Below are 17,245 nucleotides of genomic sequence, written 5' to 3'. Positions count from 1 at the left end.
TTTGATTAATAGATTTCATATAAATATGAATTCGGAGCATTAAACAATATATATATTAATAATATAATTTTTTAACAATTATAATAATTATCCTTTTAATTAATACGAACACTTTAATACTGTTTAGTAATATTAGTTATTTTAATAATTATTAAATATTAATAATTAATTATTTTTATAATAATTTAATATAAATAATTACTAAATATAAAATAATAATATATTTTATTAACTTTAATTAAAATATTTTTTTAATTTTTAAAAATTAAAAAATAATTTTTAATAAATTAATGTTAGCATAAATAAAAAATAATAATATTTTAATTATAATAAAAATATTAAATAATCCGAAACAGTTTTAATAAAAAAAACATTTTCATATTTTACTAAAAAGATCTCTACCTCTTTGCTTTTTCTTCACTTTATTGTTTTTATTCTGAGCTTGGAAAAATTGTAAAACAAATTCCCTCTTTATTTTTTTAAGTGTATAATTTATAATTTGTATCAACTAAATAAATAATAACTTATTAAACAAGCAGTCATGACAGCCAATTCAAACAGCATTATAAAAATTAATCCAAATACATTAACTGGAAAAATTATAAATATTAAAATACTAAAAATTACAAATTCTAAAATACCAAAGTGTAAAAAATAATATATAATTAAGAAATAAATTCAAAGACCAACTTTAAAAATAAAAAAGTCTATTAATATATTCCATCCATTGGTGTCTAACTGGTCAAAAGTGCTGTTATAGAATATTGAACGGTTCACTTTTTTTTAGACCATTATTTCTCTCCTTTTCTTTAACAGAAACATATATAATTTATTATTTTTAAATTGGTTAAATTTTTAGAAAAAAAAATTATCATATTTGAGTTTCTCATGAATTTTTTTTAATTTTTTTCCATGTTTTCTGAAATCAAACAATAAGAAATTCAGCCATCCATCAACTTTGGATACTTTTTTATGGAGGGTTTTATATAGACTTAATAATTGAGTTTTATGATATTAATAATTAATTATTCTATTCTTTTGACTTTTGCCTTTGTTTGTGAGAGAGTATGAAATCAATGAGGTAATTAAATATTCATTTTTTTTATTAATAAAGAAGTATTAATTAAATCAATCAATTTCATTAATCTAATATATAAATATTAAAAGATTAAATTAATGATTTAAGAAACCCAACTTTATTATTATTAATATTATGAGCTTTTAATTTTAATTTTAATTTATATTTATATTTAAAATTATAAAAAATTATATAATTATGAATTAAGAATTCGCTGAGAATGGCATAGAGGCATAAGCACCACCATTTACAAACAAGAATAATTATCTTATTCCACAAATTATGAGAGAAAAGAATTATTCTATCTAAGAGAATAAAAATAAAAAATAATCTAAAATTAAAAAGAATTATGTGGTTAAAAATATATGGCTGAATTGATAGATTTGTTCTTTAAGAACAGAAAGCTCTGGAACCTCTCGATAGGTCTACCACTTTGGGTGATCAGACCACATCCCACATTGATGATAGCTACAGTGAAGTCCACTCACTAGTGCATTATCTCCTTAAGAATTAATAAGTTAATATAAAATCATAATAGAAAATTGGCAATATTAAACCATCTATATCTAAATTTTTTTCTTGTTTTATTTATGAGCTTCTAATTAAATTATTTTTTTATATATATGTTTTAAATTAATTAAAGAAAAATAAAGGGGCAGAAACATTAATAATAAAAAACAGGAAAAAAAGGGCAAAATGAAAACATCATCATTACAGACACCACTTACCAACCCACACACCAATCCTTAATTCCAAAACAATTCTCTCTTTTACTTCTTTTTCAACCTTCTTCTTACCTTTTCCCTCCTTTTCTCTTCTTCTTTCTCTTGCTTGCCCCCTCCTCCTCTACTCCCCATGTCTCCTTTCTCAAATCTTCCTCAGTACTCTCTCTCTCTCTCTCTCTCTCTCTCTCTCTCACGCTCTTCAGATTGGCCAATTATCCACTTTTATATATATGCACATATATGTATTCTTTATATCCATCCTCAGAACAAGGCAAAGGATTGCAAAATCTATTCCTCCTCCACAATATCATCTATCGATGCTTCTGTAAATTAATTAAGATCCCTCATCCTGTCGATCAAGCAAGATCATTGATATGCTTCTGTAAATGAAGCTTTGTTGGATCGAATAAAGGAAAGAAGGAGGAGGAAAGAAGAAGAAGAGGGTTGGGTTGGCGGCTCATGCATATGGGTGGCAGAGTTATCTGTTATTTAGTATTCTTCCTATTTGATCTCTTTCACTCTTCAGGTAACTTGCACTTCTCTGGTTTTTGATTTGCCTGGCCTTTACGAATTACGATCCATTAATGATAGCTTATTTAGTTACAAGTTTTATATTATCAGTTGTATTTAAGCAAGCAATTTTCTTGTCGTTTTATACTTGTCGTTCTATGTCTAGATCTTTGAATTCAAGCTTTTATTGCTTTACGTAAATGTCGGACATAGAATTTGATTGCTTTTTCCATGTGGGTATGTTTCTCTTTTTCTGAAATGATAGCTGTTTCTTCAAATATGATATTCCTTCTATGTTGATTTTCAAACTTTTAATGGTGCTTCTTTCAAACCCTTTTTCCTTTTTCTTCCCAACAATTATTGCTTGTCTTGGCCTACTCCCTCATTTAGTGATAATCTTGAAAATATTTTAGATATTCTTTTCTGCAATTTTCTAATATTGATTTAAAAAATTCAGGTTCAAGAATTATTGCATTTGGACATTTTAGCAGACTAGATCATGGAACAAAACATCATCTTACTTCTATTTCCAGGAGCCAAAAGGATATTACCACTCCGATAACCACTGTTCCGACGATCATTCCTACCGATCCAACTTCATCGACTCCCATTGTAAACCCGAATTCAGACCCAGATTCTACATCGCCGGCAACCATGACGCCCATGATAACACCAACCACAACATCTTCACCTGGAGCTAGCTGGTGTGTTGCGAGCCCAAGTGCATCACCGACGGCATTACAAGTAGCATTGGACTACGCTTGTGGTTATGGTGGTGCAGATTGTTCGGCGATTCAAGGTGGTGGAAGTTGTTACAATCCCAATAGTCTTCATGATCATGCTTCTTTTGCATTCAATAGCTATTATCAGAAGAATCCGATTCCAAGCAGCTGCAATTTTGGAGGAACTGCGGTTACTACAAGCTCTGATCCAAGTGAGTCCTGCATCATTTTTTATAATTAATTAATTTAAATTTTACTAATCCATTTTCAAAAATATTTTTCAGGCAGTGGGACGTGTCAGTATCCATCGACTAGGTAAAATTAATTACTTTATCTGTATGAAATTATGATCGGTTGATCTACAAATCTCAAAGGATTGTTAATTAATTATTTACGTTTGATGAAATAAAACTACAGCACAAGCTCGTCAGTGTTGAACACCACAAATTCAAACGGGGCAACAGTTTATGGAGCAGTACCTTCAACCCCCACAACGCCAGCCGCTGCTGCCGCTGCACAAATTAATAATCAAATTAACTTCAGGTTAATTACATGTGCCATTATTATTATGGTAGCTGCATCTTTCATCTAATTAATTAAACAGCAATTTGCTTAATTGCTTGCTAGTCTATGTTTTTGAGCAGACTCAGAAGCATATATATATATATATATGGAGAATTTAGCCACAGCTAGGGCTAGATAGGTTTTTGTTAGTGATGCAAGCTAGGGGACATGCAAGCAGAGAAAGTAATGCAGCTTGCTTCTTCTTCTTCCTTTTTTCTTTTTTTTTTTTTTTTCCGGTGGAAACAGTTCAAGGAAGATTACTCATCGTTTTTTTTTTATTGAATTAATTATTTAATGCGGCAAGTTTCCTTCAGATATACAAATAGATTTCTTAATATAGATTAAGCATGTGTTTAAGGTTGGGCCTATAAGGGCTTGCAATCCAATAAACCCACCAATCTGAGCCGGCAAAAACAAATTATTGTTTAAATAATTTAGAACAGTTGGAGTTGATAACGTATGAAATTAAGAACTCAAAATGAGGTTTCAAATTAAATTTTGATACTTTTATTTTATATTGTGTAACTTATTTCATAAAATAAAAAATTCTTCCTCCCTTAGTTAAAAAAAAAAAAAAAATTCTTCCTCCCACTTTCAATGAATATAAATGCAGAAAATTTATTTTTTTTTTGTCATAATTTGCCTTCCATTTGTTTTCCTCATTAATCAAATGATGATGATGTTTTGTTTGATGATTTAGTGTCTCAGTCGAAGTATTTAAGTATTGAAAAGTTCTCCATTCCAATTTATATTTTAAGAAAGTGATATGAATGGATTGACTTAAGGTGAGGAATATCTTAATTTCACTATCAAATCTATCAGATAATTTGATATGTATTCAGTCACTAAATCAAATTAAATTATGTAAATTTATTGATAAGCTAATCAAGTTTAAGATTAAACGTCATTCACACTCTATTTGTTTGCTTTTACTTGTCTTTAAAGTTTTTATATAAAAAAATTAATTAAATTATTTAAATTATAAAAAAATAATATTTAATTTGATTAAATTACTTTCATCTTACTTAATTAATACAATCTCAATAATTCTCTCCCCTTCATTAAATTGTAGAAATAATAGAAATAATTATTGTGACACAGCTGGATAATTAAGTAAGAGAAAGAGGAAAGTAATAAAATGAATTTTAAATAATTAAAAAAATAATTATTTTATTTAGTGAAAATAAAGATAAAGTAAAAAATAATTAATATTATTTAATTTGTTCAAAATAATAAATATTTTTAAATAAAATAATTTATAAAAAATAATAAATAAAAATGAACTAAGAGTTTAACCTTAATTTGATTATATAAAAAATATAAAAAAATTTAATATAATTCAATATAATAGTTAAAGACATATTAATTATTTAGTAAACTCAAATTTAAGTGTTCGTTGATTCATATATTAAAAAAAAATTAATAAAGATGTTTTTTTTATTAAAAATAAAGATATACACACTAAAAAGACATTTTTTAACAAAATCATAACGATTCAGGAAAAGAGTTGCCCGATAATTACAAACATTCATTATAGCATCTCAACTAGCGTTCGATCAGATAATAATAATAATAAGCCAATGAGTCCTTATCCTCTTCTGTTCCACGTGGAGCCAATGTGACATATTTTGTTTTTATAAAATTATAAATTAAAATATGGAATATAATATAATAACATCAATTAATTTGTTGAAAAGGAAACAGCTTCAATACAATGTGGCCACGTCACCTTTTATAATCGTTTTCGTTTGGACACAATTATCGGAGGCGAGGAAATTTCGATTCAAATTAAAAAGTTGAATTGAATTGAATTGAATTGAATTGATTTAATTGAATTAATTTAATTTAAATTTTAATTAATTTAATTTGATTTTATATTATAAAAAATTTAATTATTTTAGTTTAGTTCGATTTAAAAAAAAATCAATTAAATCAAATTAAATCACATAATAATTTTATATATTAAAATTATATTAAATTGATTTATTTTTATGAGAAATTTATGAATTATATTTAATTATATATATAAATTATTTAATTTTATTGATTAATGATTATTAGATTTAAATCAAAGTCAAAATTAGACCAAATAACTTAAAAATTAAGTTTAAATTAAAAAATAAATCAAAAATCAAAACTGATTGATTTAAACCGAATCGAACCGAAATAGAATAATTCAGTTCAATTTGATTTTTCATCAATTTTGATTCGGTTCAATTTTTAAAATATATAATTCAATTTTTATAATTTAATTCAATTTGGTTCAATTCAATTCGGTTCGAACCGAATAATCACCCCTAAAAATTATTCAATATATATATATATATATATAATTGCATAGGGAGAAATTTTATAAATTTAATTTATTTTGATTTAAGATATACATATAAAAAATATATATATTTAATAAATAAATTTCATTATCCATAATAATTTAATTTAAATGAGAAAAATTCTTTCACCAGCCTTACTGTAGTAATTCACCATTTGCTGAGTTGACAAAAGAATGACAAATATTCTGTGCTGATATCCCTAACGCATCCTCTACCGTCCGATCATCCCATCCATCTTTCATAGCTTGATTCAACCGTTGGATGAACCCCTTGCTGTGCCGCTCACAATGGTCAAGAAATTGCGCCACTGCCCAGGGGTCCTTATCCCCCATGCAAAACTGACCAAATTCCGGCAGCTCCGACCCATCAAAATCTCTCATGGGACCATATCCTGCCACCGTCTTTATATATTCCAACAGGCCGTCGATAAGCCAAGGCGGAGCCTTATCCTTACTGTCATCGTCCCATAGCCATACGCGGGACAATCCCTGTAAAACTATCGATTTAAGAGCATAATCAAGGTTTTTGGTATCACCCACTATTGATGGACTTACAGTAATCACAAACTCATGGTTTGTGTTTGTTTCAACCACAAACAAGTTGGTTATGTTGGACCTAGCCAGCCGAAGAGTGACTCGGTTCACTTTCTTCTTGGTGTAGCTGATATTTGGATAAAGAATGTTCTCAACGAAAGAACTAGAGCTTTGGATTAAACGAGTAGCTTTGTCGTTGGACATGTACAAGAGGTTGAAGCGTTTGCCTAGGGGAGAGTCTTTGATATCGTTGATTATTGTGATTCCAAAGCCTTTTGAAGCTTCATATTTTGCCCATAAAGAGATAACTCCAATGGAAATGAGTATGAAAAGCCGGAGAATGATGCTGGAATATGAAGAGAAACTCTTGTTGATATGATAATAATCATGTTCAGCGTTGTGTAGGGTTGGGGTGATGATGGGGGCGGCGGAGGATAGGAGGGGTTGGAAGAGTTGTTGATCTTCCATGAGCGGTGGCGTGGCTAGCTAAACAAGGATTGGAGCCTAAAAGAGGTAAAAAAGGTAGTGGAATGGCCACAGAATAAAGACATAATTAATTATTAGGTAAGAAAATAATTGATTGCAAGTTGCAGCCACCAGGTTTAGAGGGCCTTCCTTGCTGGCCAAAGGATAAAAAAGAGAACATGGCATTGGCAGGCATGTGCTAATCATTTTTTTTAAGGCTTGAGCATTCAATTCAAATCAATTGAATTGAATCGAATTAAATTATGAAAATTGAATTATATATTTTAGAAATTAAATCAAATCAAAATTGATAAAAAATTGAATCGAATCAAACTGCTTTATTTTGATTCGGTTTGATTCAAATTGATTAGTTTTATTTTTTTATTATTTTTTAATTTAGACTTATTTTCAAGTTATTTGATCTTATTTTGATCTTAGTTTGAACCTAATAACGATTTATCAATGAAATTAAATAATTTATATATATAAAATTACGTATAATTTATAAATTCTCCATAAAAATGAATCAATTCAAAAATTAATAAACCTATTCGGTTCGATTTGGTTTAACCAATTTTTTTCTCTTCAAAATCGAACCGAACCGAAATAATCGAAATTTTTATAATATAAAATCGAACCGAAATAATCGAAATTTTTATAATATAAAATCGAACTGAACCGAATTATATTAAAAACCGAACAGAATTACCGATTTAAGGCAGTTTAATTCAATTTATTCGGTTTGAATCAAATAATGCTCACCCCTATTTTTTTTTTTTTTATGGAAAGATAGTTATATATTGCATTTAAAAGGGAGAGCTATTGCAATATATGAGACTTAGGAAAATTTTTATTTAAATTCGATTTATTATGGACCAAAATATAAATATGTGAAATCATATTGTATATTTCATGTTTTGTATTTATGGTAAACTAAATTTAAGTAAAAAAAATTTATGAGAGCTAATACAAATATGGATCTATAGATAAACAAATATAACAATATAAAGCCTAGGAGAAACAAAGCCAAATAAGAAATAGAAGCCAAACATATCCATAACCACCAAAGCCCCTACTGAAACTAAGGCCCAAAACCTAGACAAGAGAACCATAGGACTTGGTGGATTTGACCCGTATAGGCCTAGAAGAAGGAAAAGAAGCAGATGTTCAGTCTCTAGCAATGTTGAAACCCACTACTAATGCATGGGATGAAGTCATCCAAGGAGATCTCATGCAGAGGAAACCTCATGCCACGTTGCCTAAAACAAAACCAACTAGAAAAACCCCAAAGCAGCTAGAGGAGACTTTAACAAAAGCCAACAACACCCATACATCTTTATGTAGACGAAAAACAGGAGGCAGTATCAAAATCTACATTAGGCAAAGCGTGCTTCACACAAGGAAGCTAGCAAATGCGTTGATAATGTCCCAAAAATGCCTAGCTCTTCAAAACCAATGTAGCAAACCCTCTTTCAAGGCACCTATTGACATTGAATGAGTAAGATATCACAACCATTAAATATTAAAGAACATGATCTTCCAGTAGATCAAAGAAGACACAAGAAAATAAAACTTGCAGGTCCCGAAATAACCTTCTCCATTAATACTGGACTTATCAAAACACACTCAAAATACTATTTACGACTCAGTCCTAGAGGCAAAGAGGGAACCGGAGACAAACTATCCGCTATCAAAAGAGGTAAAGGACAATAGTTGTTTCACAAAAAAAGGGCCTAAGTGTCCAAAAAATTAAAAACCAAACACAAAGAAATATCTCCCTCTAAAACTAGAGAGAGAGAGAGAGAGAGAAGGGAGGGGGGGGGGGGACTGCATGTGGTAATCATTGTGTCTTCTCGAACTAATAAAATTATCATACTATTGTGGAATATTATTGTTATAAATAGCTTGTATGTTAGATAATAGAGAAAAAAAAATTCCACATTGTTGAAATACATGAAAAGTAAGAAGTGAAAAAAAATATATATATATATATATATTATTCTGTTATGGCACTTGGCATGTATGTGTGTAAAATAAAATAATTATTTTATTTTAATTCTCGTAATAAATTACGAACAGACGTATTTGTTAATCAGTAGATGTGTAAGAGAGAGAGAAGAAGGGGGGGGGGTGTGGGGGGACTACATGTGCTAATCATCGTGTCTTCTTGAACTAATAAAATTATCATACTATTGTGGAATATTATTGTTATAAATAGTATGTATGTTAGATAATAGAGAAAAAAAAATTCCACATTATTGAAATACATGAAAAGTAAGAAGTGAAAATATATATATATGTTATTCTGTTGTGGCACTTGGCACGTATGTGTATGAAATAAAATAATTATTTTATTTTAATTCTCATAAATAAATTACGAACATATGTGTTTGTTAATTAGTAGACGTGTCTGTTAATAAATAGACATGTCTATTACACACAAACAGTTATAAATGTTATAAAATGTCTCTTTTAATGAACGAATATGATTACATCTGTTAGAAGATATACTAATTTAAATAAACAGTTATGTCTATTGAAAATAAACAGATATATTTATCTAGAATACGTGCCATGACTTTTCATCATCTATAAATATGGATGAGCTTTCAATTCAGATACATATTACTTCTATTTCTTCCTATTCTTCTTCTTCTTCTTCTTCTCTTTTAGTCCTTCTAAATTCGGTTCATATAAAGAGTTCTTAAGGGAAATCTTTAGGAGCCGTTGTTTGTAGATTTCAGGTTTTGTTATATCCTGAAGGTATATTGTCATAACCTTGCAGCAATCTAGTGCGAGCAATTAATACCTTAAAGATAATGATTCATCACGCCTCAAAGTCTATTCTACACCCACTGCCTCAATAATTTTAAGGTATTAATTGCAATGGAATTGAAGGCTATTTCTGTGACAAATTAAGAGTTCGTAAAACTGAATCATTTTAAAGGGACAAATTATATTCGCTGAAAAGATGAAAGCAGATAAAAAAAAAAGTGAAGAAGATGAATTGTTGTTGTAACACCCCTATTTGTATAGCCTGGTATATTTCACTGTTCCGGTGATCGGTGTCGGTTGGGACAATTAAGGGGATTAGAACCACACTTAAGACAACTAGAAAAGCCATAAATACAAATAATTAGTAATTGCCAATTAGTTAAGTATAAATAAGAAAAACAGAACATAGGAAGTTAAACGAGCCGAGAGTCACAGCGATGGATGACCGTATCTGGAACGACTGCGAAGCCATTTTAAACTCAAATTTCGAACTGTAAAATGTGACGCTGCGGTCCTTAGGACCATTACGAACACAATGGAAAAAAGAAAATCACGAAAAAGAACTATTAAGCCAGTCAAATAATTAGGACAGAAAGCCGGAAAAAATATTGAATTATTTGCAAACCGGGATGAACCGACGAGGGGCAGTTTGGTCAATTGACCCCGAAAGCTAACTCCTGACCTAGTTGTCAAATAAAATCAGACAAAGAAAAATTTCGGAGTCGGGAATTAAATTAAAGAACTAATAAAAAAATAAATATAAAAGAAAAAAGAAAATTGAAAAAAGTTTATTAACTCATGCTTACCTCATTGGATGATGTGAAAACCTATATACATTTATTATTTATTATTATTTTATTTTAATTAGCTAACAATAATTTAATATATTTATAAAAAATATATATATTTTATTGGATGGTCTGCTTATTTATTTTTAGATATATATATATTATTTTTGAAATTAAATATATATCTGCAATCTAAACAACCCAGTTCAATAATAACTCTTATCCCATTCTACACCTAATAGAACTCTTGAAATATATATATACCCTAATCATCTCTTCTGCTAAACTTTGCTCTAAAAACCTGTTTGTCACCTCCTTTTTCTATCAAATACTCTCAACAGAGAATCCCTAAATTTTTACTTCTTATTCATCACATTCGATTCTGTTTTCAAAGTAAAAATTCTCATTCTTTATTCAATAATGGGTGAATTTGATTTTATTTTCTTTCATTGATTTGTTACAACTACCCTAGAAATTTATTTCCTTGATCATTAGTATTGAATTGGATTGATCATAATTGCTGTTGGATAATAATTAATTATTACTATTATTATTATTATTACTATTATTATTATTATTATTATTATTATTATTATTATATATATAGCCTCTCGTCCCACGACGTCCCGTTCACCTCGTCCCGTTCACGTTTATATATATATATATAAGTTATTATATTTTATTATTATTTGATATTTTCTTTATATTTTGGGTATGTAGGAGATTCAAATATTCATTCTGTCAGCTGAAATTGTCTCTCTTTTATTGAATGTAGCTATTACTTTGGAGGTTCCAGGTGAGTGGTAATTATAGTACATGGCATCGTTTTAGTCCCTTTTAAAATTTCTTAGCATTAAGTTTGTTATTAAATAAAATTTTAAATCAATATTTTAATAATTATTTTATATATGATTTTCTAGAGTTTTATATTATTATTGAATTTTATTTTGACTTTGATTAAATAATTGATTTTGTCAACTATCTCTGCATTAGACCCATTAGGATTTCGGGAACAGGCCTTTAATGTATTTATATTGATTGATATTTGACTATAAAATTTACTGATGTGTTACTGAATTGATTTGAGATTGATTTGATTTTATTGAATTAATTTGAGATTAATTTGATTTTATTGACTCTCTAAAACTATTGAAATACACTATTGGAATTGCACTATCAGTTATTATTTGCTATCTGAAATTTTTTTTATTGATTTTGATTGATTTGTACAAATTGATTTTCTGTTTTGAATTGGTACCTGTGCCCAGTATCTGTTTTTGTTATCTGGCCTCGCCGTGTGGATTATCACGGTATTAGGTTCCATTGTCGAGTCATGCATCATTGCAATTTATGGTTTGCATTAGTATCATATGCATTGATATCTGTGAAGGAGGAGGAAGGTATCTGATATCTGGTAGCGCGCTTACCATCTGGCCTTTGGTGATGTGGGGTATCATCACCCTGGTGCACTGTACCATAAAATTTTTATTGAATAAATTTATTTTATATATATGTTTTATGAAATTATTTTATTAATGATTTTGACACCATGAGTATGATTTTATTGAATAGAAATTTATTGTGAAATTAATCAAGCGTCTACCTGTTCCTATTCCGTTGTGTGCTATAATTATCATTCACTGAGCATCTAGCTCAAACCACGTTTTCTCTGTCTGTTATCTGTTTCAGATCAGTAGAATTCTGCAGCTGATCCAAATATTCAATCCATTTTCTTGAGAGGGACAATTTTGATTTGTTCTCATGGTATGCCCGAATTCATGTTTTCACGGGCTAATAATTAGTTTGGTTTATTGAAAAGTTTAAGTTTTATTGAAATCTGTAGAGACTCCGCAGTTTACTTATGGGATATTTATGATGTTATTCAGCATTTTGTTTATTTCAAATATTCAGTCCATTTTCTGGAGAGGGATAATTTTGATTTGTTCTCATGGTATGCCCGAATTCATGTTTTCACGGGCTAATAATTAGTTTGGTTTATTGAACAGTTTAAGTTTTATTGAAATCTGTAGAGACTCCGCAGTTTACTTATGGGATATTTATGATGTTATTCAGCATTTTGTTTATTTAGATTTTGTCTATTTTTGGAATTAGTAAGTGACAATATATTCATTCAAGATACTCTGATAAGGCTTGCATGATTTAAGAATACTTAAATTATGCGCCGGTCACGGTTCAGAATTTTGGGTCGTGACAAAGTTGGTATCAGAGCCCGGTTGAGGTCTAGTAAACTTGCGGAGCATAGGATCCTTAACGTCTTTTCAGTTTATCATTGCTTCAGATATCTGCGTCATTAGTACTTTTCACCTGTCTTAATTTGGCTCACATTTTCAAATTTAATGCTTGTTTATTAAAATGAATAGGTGTCTGGTTCTATTAGACGTAAGAGGAGAATTAGGGCCAAGGGTCTTAATGGTGCAAACCTTGATCCAACAAGGGAGGTACCACCTCAAACTATTAATCAGACATCTGAACAAACGCCTATGGCTAAGACTGGGGCACAACCATTCCTTTGTTTCTCCATACTTTTCCACGATATTTAGTACACCACCTACTTTGTTAGAGTGTCCTTTATCTGTATCAACACCTATGGGGGATGCAATAGACACTGATATGGTGTATAGGGGATGTATAGTTTACATTGGAGATAGAGAATTAGCTACAGATCTTGTTTCTTTGGATATGTTTAAGTTTGATGTGATTTTAGGCATGGATTCGTTAGCCACTTATCACGTTTCATTGGATTGTCATAATAAAGTTGTACTCTTTAAAATTCCTGGGGAGGCAGAATTTCAATTTCAGGGAGATCGTAGTATAGCCTGTAGTGATCTTATCTCCGTAGTGAGTGCTAGACGATTATTACGAAAGAGGTGTAAAGGGTATCTAGCTTATGTTAGAGATGTTCAGGTAGAAGGTGCAGGTTTGGAGAATGTTATAGTGGTTAAGGAGTTTCCTGATGTGTTTCTAGAAGATTTATCAGATTTACCCTCGGAGCGAGAGGTAGAGTTTGGTATAGACTTAGTTCCTGGAACTGAGTCCATATATATGCCACCTTCTCGTATGGCACCCGCAGAACTTAAGGAGTTGAAGGAGCAACTACAGGACCTACTAGATAAGGGGTTTATTCACCCTAGTGTTTCTCCATGGGGTGCTCCTGTGTTATTTGTACGGAAGAAGAATGGGTCTTTGAGAATGTGTAATGATTATAGGCAATTGAATAAGGTAACTGTGCGTAATGAGTATCCTCTTCCACGCATAGATGACCTGTTTGACCAACTTCAAGGTGCAAAGTATTTTTTTCAAGATTGATCTTCAATCTGGGTATCATCAATTGAGGGTCAAGAAAGAAGACATATTCAAGACGGCCTTTATGACTAGGTATGGACACTATGAATTTCTTGTAATGTCTTTTGGTCTTACCAATGCTCCGGCCGCTTTTATGGATCTCATGAATAGAGTTTTCAAGCCTTTCTTAGATCAATTTGTTATAGCATTCATTGATGACATTCTAGTGTACTCAAAGAGTAAAGAGGAGCATGAGCAGCATTTGAGAATTGTCCTTCAGACCTTACGAGAACACAAGCTATATGCCAAGTTCTCAAAATGTGAGTTTTGGTTAGATAGTGTGGCTTTCCTAGGCCATACAGTATCGAAGGATGGGGTGTGCATTGATAAGAAGAAAGTTGAGGCAGTGCTTCATTGGCCTAGACCCACAACTGTGTCAGAGATTCGTAGTTTCTTGGGTTTAGTAGGGTATTATAGACGGTTTGTTCAAGACTTCTCTCGTATTGCAGCACCTTTAACTAAGTTGACACAGAAGAATGTGAAATTTCAGTGGTTTAAGGCTTGTGAAAAAAGTTTTCAGGAGCTTAAGACTCGTTTAACTACAGCACCAGTGTTAGCCCTTCCATCTGGATCAGGGGGTTATGTAGTATATTGTGATGCTTCTAGGATTGGTTTAGGATTTTGATGCAGCATGGATGGGTTATTGCATATGCTTCTCGTTAGTTGAAAAGGCACGAGCAGAATTATCCAACTCATGATTTGGAAATGGCTGCAGTAATTTTTGCTTTGAAAATCTGGAGGCACTATCTGTATGGTGAGACTTGTGAAATCTTCACTGACCACAAAAGTCTCAAATACATCTTTGACCAACGCGATCTTAATCCTAGGCAAAGAAGATGGGTAGAATTGCTGAAGGATTATGATTGCACCATACAGTATCACCCTGGAAAAGCTAATGTGGTGGCTGATGCTCTAAGCAGGAAGTCTTCTGGTAGTTTAGCCCATATATCTACCAAAATGAGGCCTTTAATTGGTGAATTACATGAGTTGCTAGATTAGGGAGTAGAGTTTGAAATCATAGCTGGATTACTCTTAGCACATTTTCGAGTTAGGCCTATCTTGATTGATCGAATTAAGGCTGCTCAAAAGAGGGATTCTCAGCTGTGTGAGATTATAGATAATATTCATCAAGGCCAAGCTCAAAGATTCATGTTGAATGATGATGGAGTTCTTCGTTATGGCACTAGACTTTGTGTCCCCAATGTTGATGAGTTGAGAAGAGAAATCATGGAGGAGGCACACCATTCTGCTTACACAAGACACGAGTTCAACTAAGATGTACCGTGATTTAAGGGAGCATTATTGGTGGGGTGGCATGAAGAGGGATGTTGCAGACTTTGTTGCTAAATGTTTGACTTGTCAGCAGGTTAAAGCAGAACATCAGAGACCATCTGGGTTACTTCAGCCATTGCCTATTTCCGAGTGGAAGTGGGAGCATATTGTCATGGACTTTGTTGTGAGTTTACCTAATACACGAGGTGGTTACAATGCAATCTGGGTGATAGTGGACAGATTGACAAAACCTGCTCTTTTCCTTCTTGTGAAGACGACATATGGCTTTGCTAAACTTGCACAGTTGTATATAAACAAGATTGTTAGTCTTCATGGAGTTCCAGTTTCCATTGTCTCTGATCGTGGTACTCAGTTTACTTCTCGATTTTGAAGAAATTCCAAGAAGCTTTAGGAACACGAGTAGACTTTAGTACTACTTTTCACCCTCAGACGGATGGACAGTCAGAAAGGACCATACAGACATTAGAGGACATGCTTCGTGCATGCGTTATGGATTTTGGTGGCTGTTGGGATCATCATTTGCCTTTAGTGGAGTTTGCTTATAATAACAGTTATCAGGCAAATATAGAGATGGCTCCATATGAGGCATTATATGGTCGAAAGTGTAGGTCACCGGTTTGTTGGAATGAAGTTGGAGAGAGAAGGATTACTAGACCAGAGTTGATACAATTAACTTCAGAGAAGGTTCGACTAATTCGTGATCGACTTTTGACTGCTCAAAGTCGATGGAGAAGTTATGCCGACCCTAAGCGTAAAGATGTAGAATTTATGATTGGTGATCATGTATTTCTGAGAGTTTCCCCTATGAAAGGAATCGTGAGGTTTGGGAAGAAAGGGAAGCTTAGCCCTCGTTTTGTTGGTCCATTTGAAATTTTGGAGAGAATTGGAGCAGTTGCTTACCGTTTAGCCCTTCCACCTGTTTTTGCACATGTACATCCAGTTTTCCATATTTCTATGCTTAGGAAGTATGTACTAGATCCATCTCATGTTTTACAACCTCAAACCATGCACTTTAAGGATGATATGTCATATGAGGAGCAACCAGTAAAGATTTTAGATCGACAAATTAGGAAACTCCGGTCTAAGGAAGTGGCTTTGGTCAAAGTCTTGTGGCATAATCACTCAAGTAGTGAGGCCACATGGGAGGCAGAATCTGAAATGCGAGCCAAATATCCTCACTTATTTGATTCTTCAGGTTAGAATTTTGTCTATTCAAATTCGGGGACCGAATTTTTTTTTAAGGGGGGAAGTATGTGAAAACCCATATACATTTATTATTTATTATTATTTTATTTTAATTAGCTAACAATAATTTAATATATTTATAAAAATATATATATATTTTATTGGATGGTCTGCTTATTTATATATATATATATATATATATATATATTATTTTTGAAATTAAATATATATCTGCAATCTAAACAACCCAGTTCAATAATAACTCTTATCCCATTTTACACCTAATAGAATACTTGAAATATATATATACCCTAATCATCTATTCTGCTAAACTTTGCTCTCAAAACTTGTTTGTCACCTCCTTTTTCTATCAAATACTCTCAACAGAGAATCCTTAAATTTTTACTTCTTATTCATCACATTCGATTCTGTTTTCAAGGTAAAAATTCTCATTCTTTATTCAATAATGGGTGAATTTGATTTTATTTTCTTTCATTGATTTGTTACAACTACCCTAGAAATTTATTTCCTTGATCATTAGTATTGAATTGGATTGATCATAATTGCTGTTGGATAATAATTGATTATTATTATTATTATTATTGTTATTATTATTATTATTATTATATATATAGCCTTTCGTCCCACGACGTCCCATTCACCTCGTCCCGTTCACGTTTATATATATATATATATAAGTTATTATATTTTATTATTATTTGATATTTTCTTTATATTTTGGGTATGTAGGAGATTCAAATATTTATTCTGTCAGCTGAAATTGTCTCTCTTTTATTGAATCTAGCTATTATTTTGGAGGTTCCAGGTGAGTGGTAATTATAGTACATGTCATCATTTTAGTCCCTTTTAAAATTTCTTAGCATTAAGTTTGTTATTAAATAAAATTTTAA

General features: G+C 31.0%; 2 protein-coding genes across 3 annotated transcripts; one reads left to right on the top strand and one right to left on the bottom strand.

Annotated features, from left to right (window-relative positions):
• The first annotated feature begins 1,799 nt into the window (after positions 1-1,799).
• On the top strand, positions 1,800-3,809 carry LOC110635107 (glucan endo-1,3-beta-glucosidase 12). Its single transcript, XM_058138322.1, has 4 exons — positions 1,800-2,329; positions 2,771-3,247; positions 3,320-3,350; positions 3,453-3,809. Exons 1-4 carry the CDS (start codon positions 2,263-2,265, stop codon positions 3,625-3,627), a joined length of 750 nt encoding a protein of 249 aa, XP_057994305.1. The 5' UTR covers positions 1,800-2,262; the 3' UTR covers positions 3,628-3,809.
• LOC110635106 (uncharacterized) lies at positions 3,110-7,043 on the bottom strand. Of its 2 annotated transcripts, XM_021784320.2 has the most exons (3): positions 6,487-7,043; positions 6,062-6,420; positions 3,110-3,254 (listed from the first exon to the last, which is right to left on the bottom strand). In XM_021784320.2, exons 1-2 carry the CDS (start codon positions 6,931-6,933, stop codon positions 6,067-6,069), a joined length of 801 nt encoding a protein of 266 aa, XP_021640012.2. In that variant the 5' UTR covers positions 6,934-7,043; the 3' UTR covers positions 3,110-3,254; positions 6,062-6,066. The 2 variants fall into 2 exon arrangements, with proteins under 2 accessions (XP_021640012.2, XP_057994304.1); XM_058138321.1 differs by having other exon boundaries at positions 6,062-7,036.
• Positions 7,044-17,245: the final 10,202 nt, after the last annotated feature.

The sequence above is a fragment of the Hevea brasiliensis genome, chromosome 16, assembly GCF_030052815.1.
Source record: "Hevea brasiliensis isolate MT/VB/25A 57/8 chromosome 16, ASM3005281v1, whole genome shotgun sequence".
Classification (NCBI taxonomy): Eukaryota; Viridiplantae; Streptophyta; class Magnoliopsida; order Malpighiales; family Euphorbiaceae; genus Hevea; species Hevea brasiliensis.
This window is presented reverse-complemented; position numbering and strand designations above follow the sequence as displayed.

What these genes read in the sequence shown, in the direction of transcription:
- LOC110635106 (XM_058138321.1), bottom strand. Translation starts at nt 6,933, where the DNA reads ATGGAAGATCAACAACTCTTCCAACCCCTCCTATCCTCCGCCGCCCCC.
- LOC110635107 (XM_058138322.1), top strand. Translation starts at nt 2,263, where the DNA reads ATGCATATGGGTGGCAGAGTTATCTGTTATTTAGTATTCTTCCTATTT. An exon ending in TACTACAAGCTCTGATCCAA is followed by an intron (nt 3,248 to 3,319) that starts GTGAGTCCTGCA and finishes AATATTTTTCAG; the next exon opens with GCAGTGGGACGTGTCAGTAT. An exon ending in TGTCAGTATCCATCGACTAG is followed by an intron (nt 3,351 to 3,452) that starts GTAAAATTAATT and finishes ATAAAACTACAG; the next exon opens with CACAAGCTCGTCAGTGTTGA.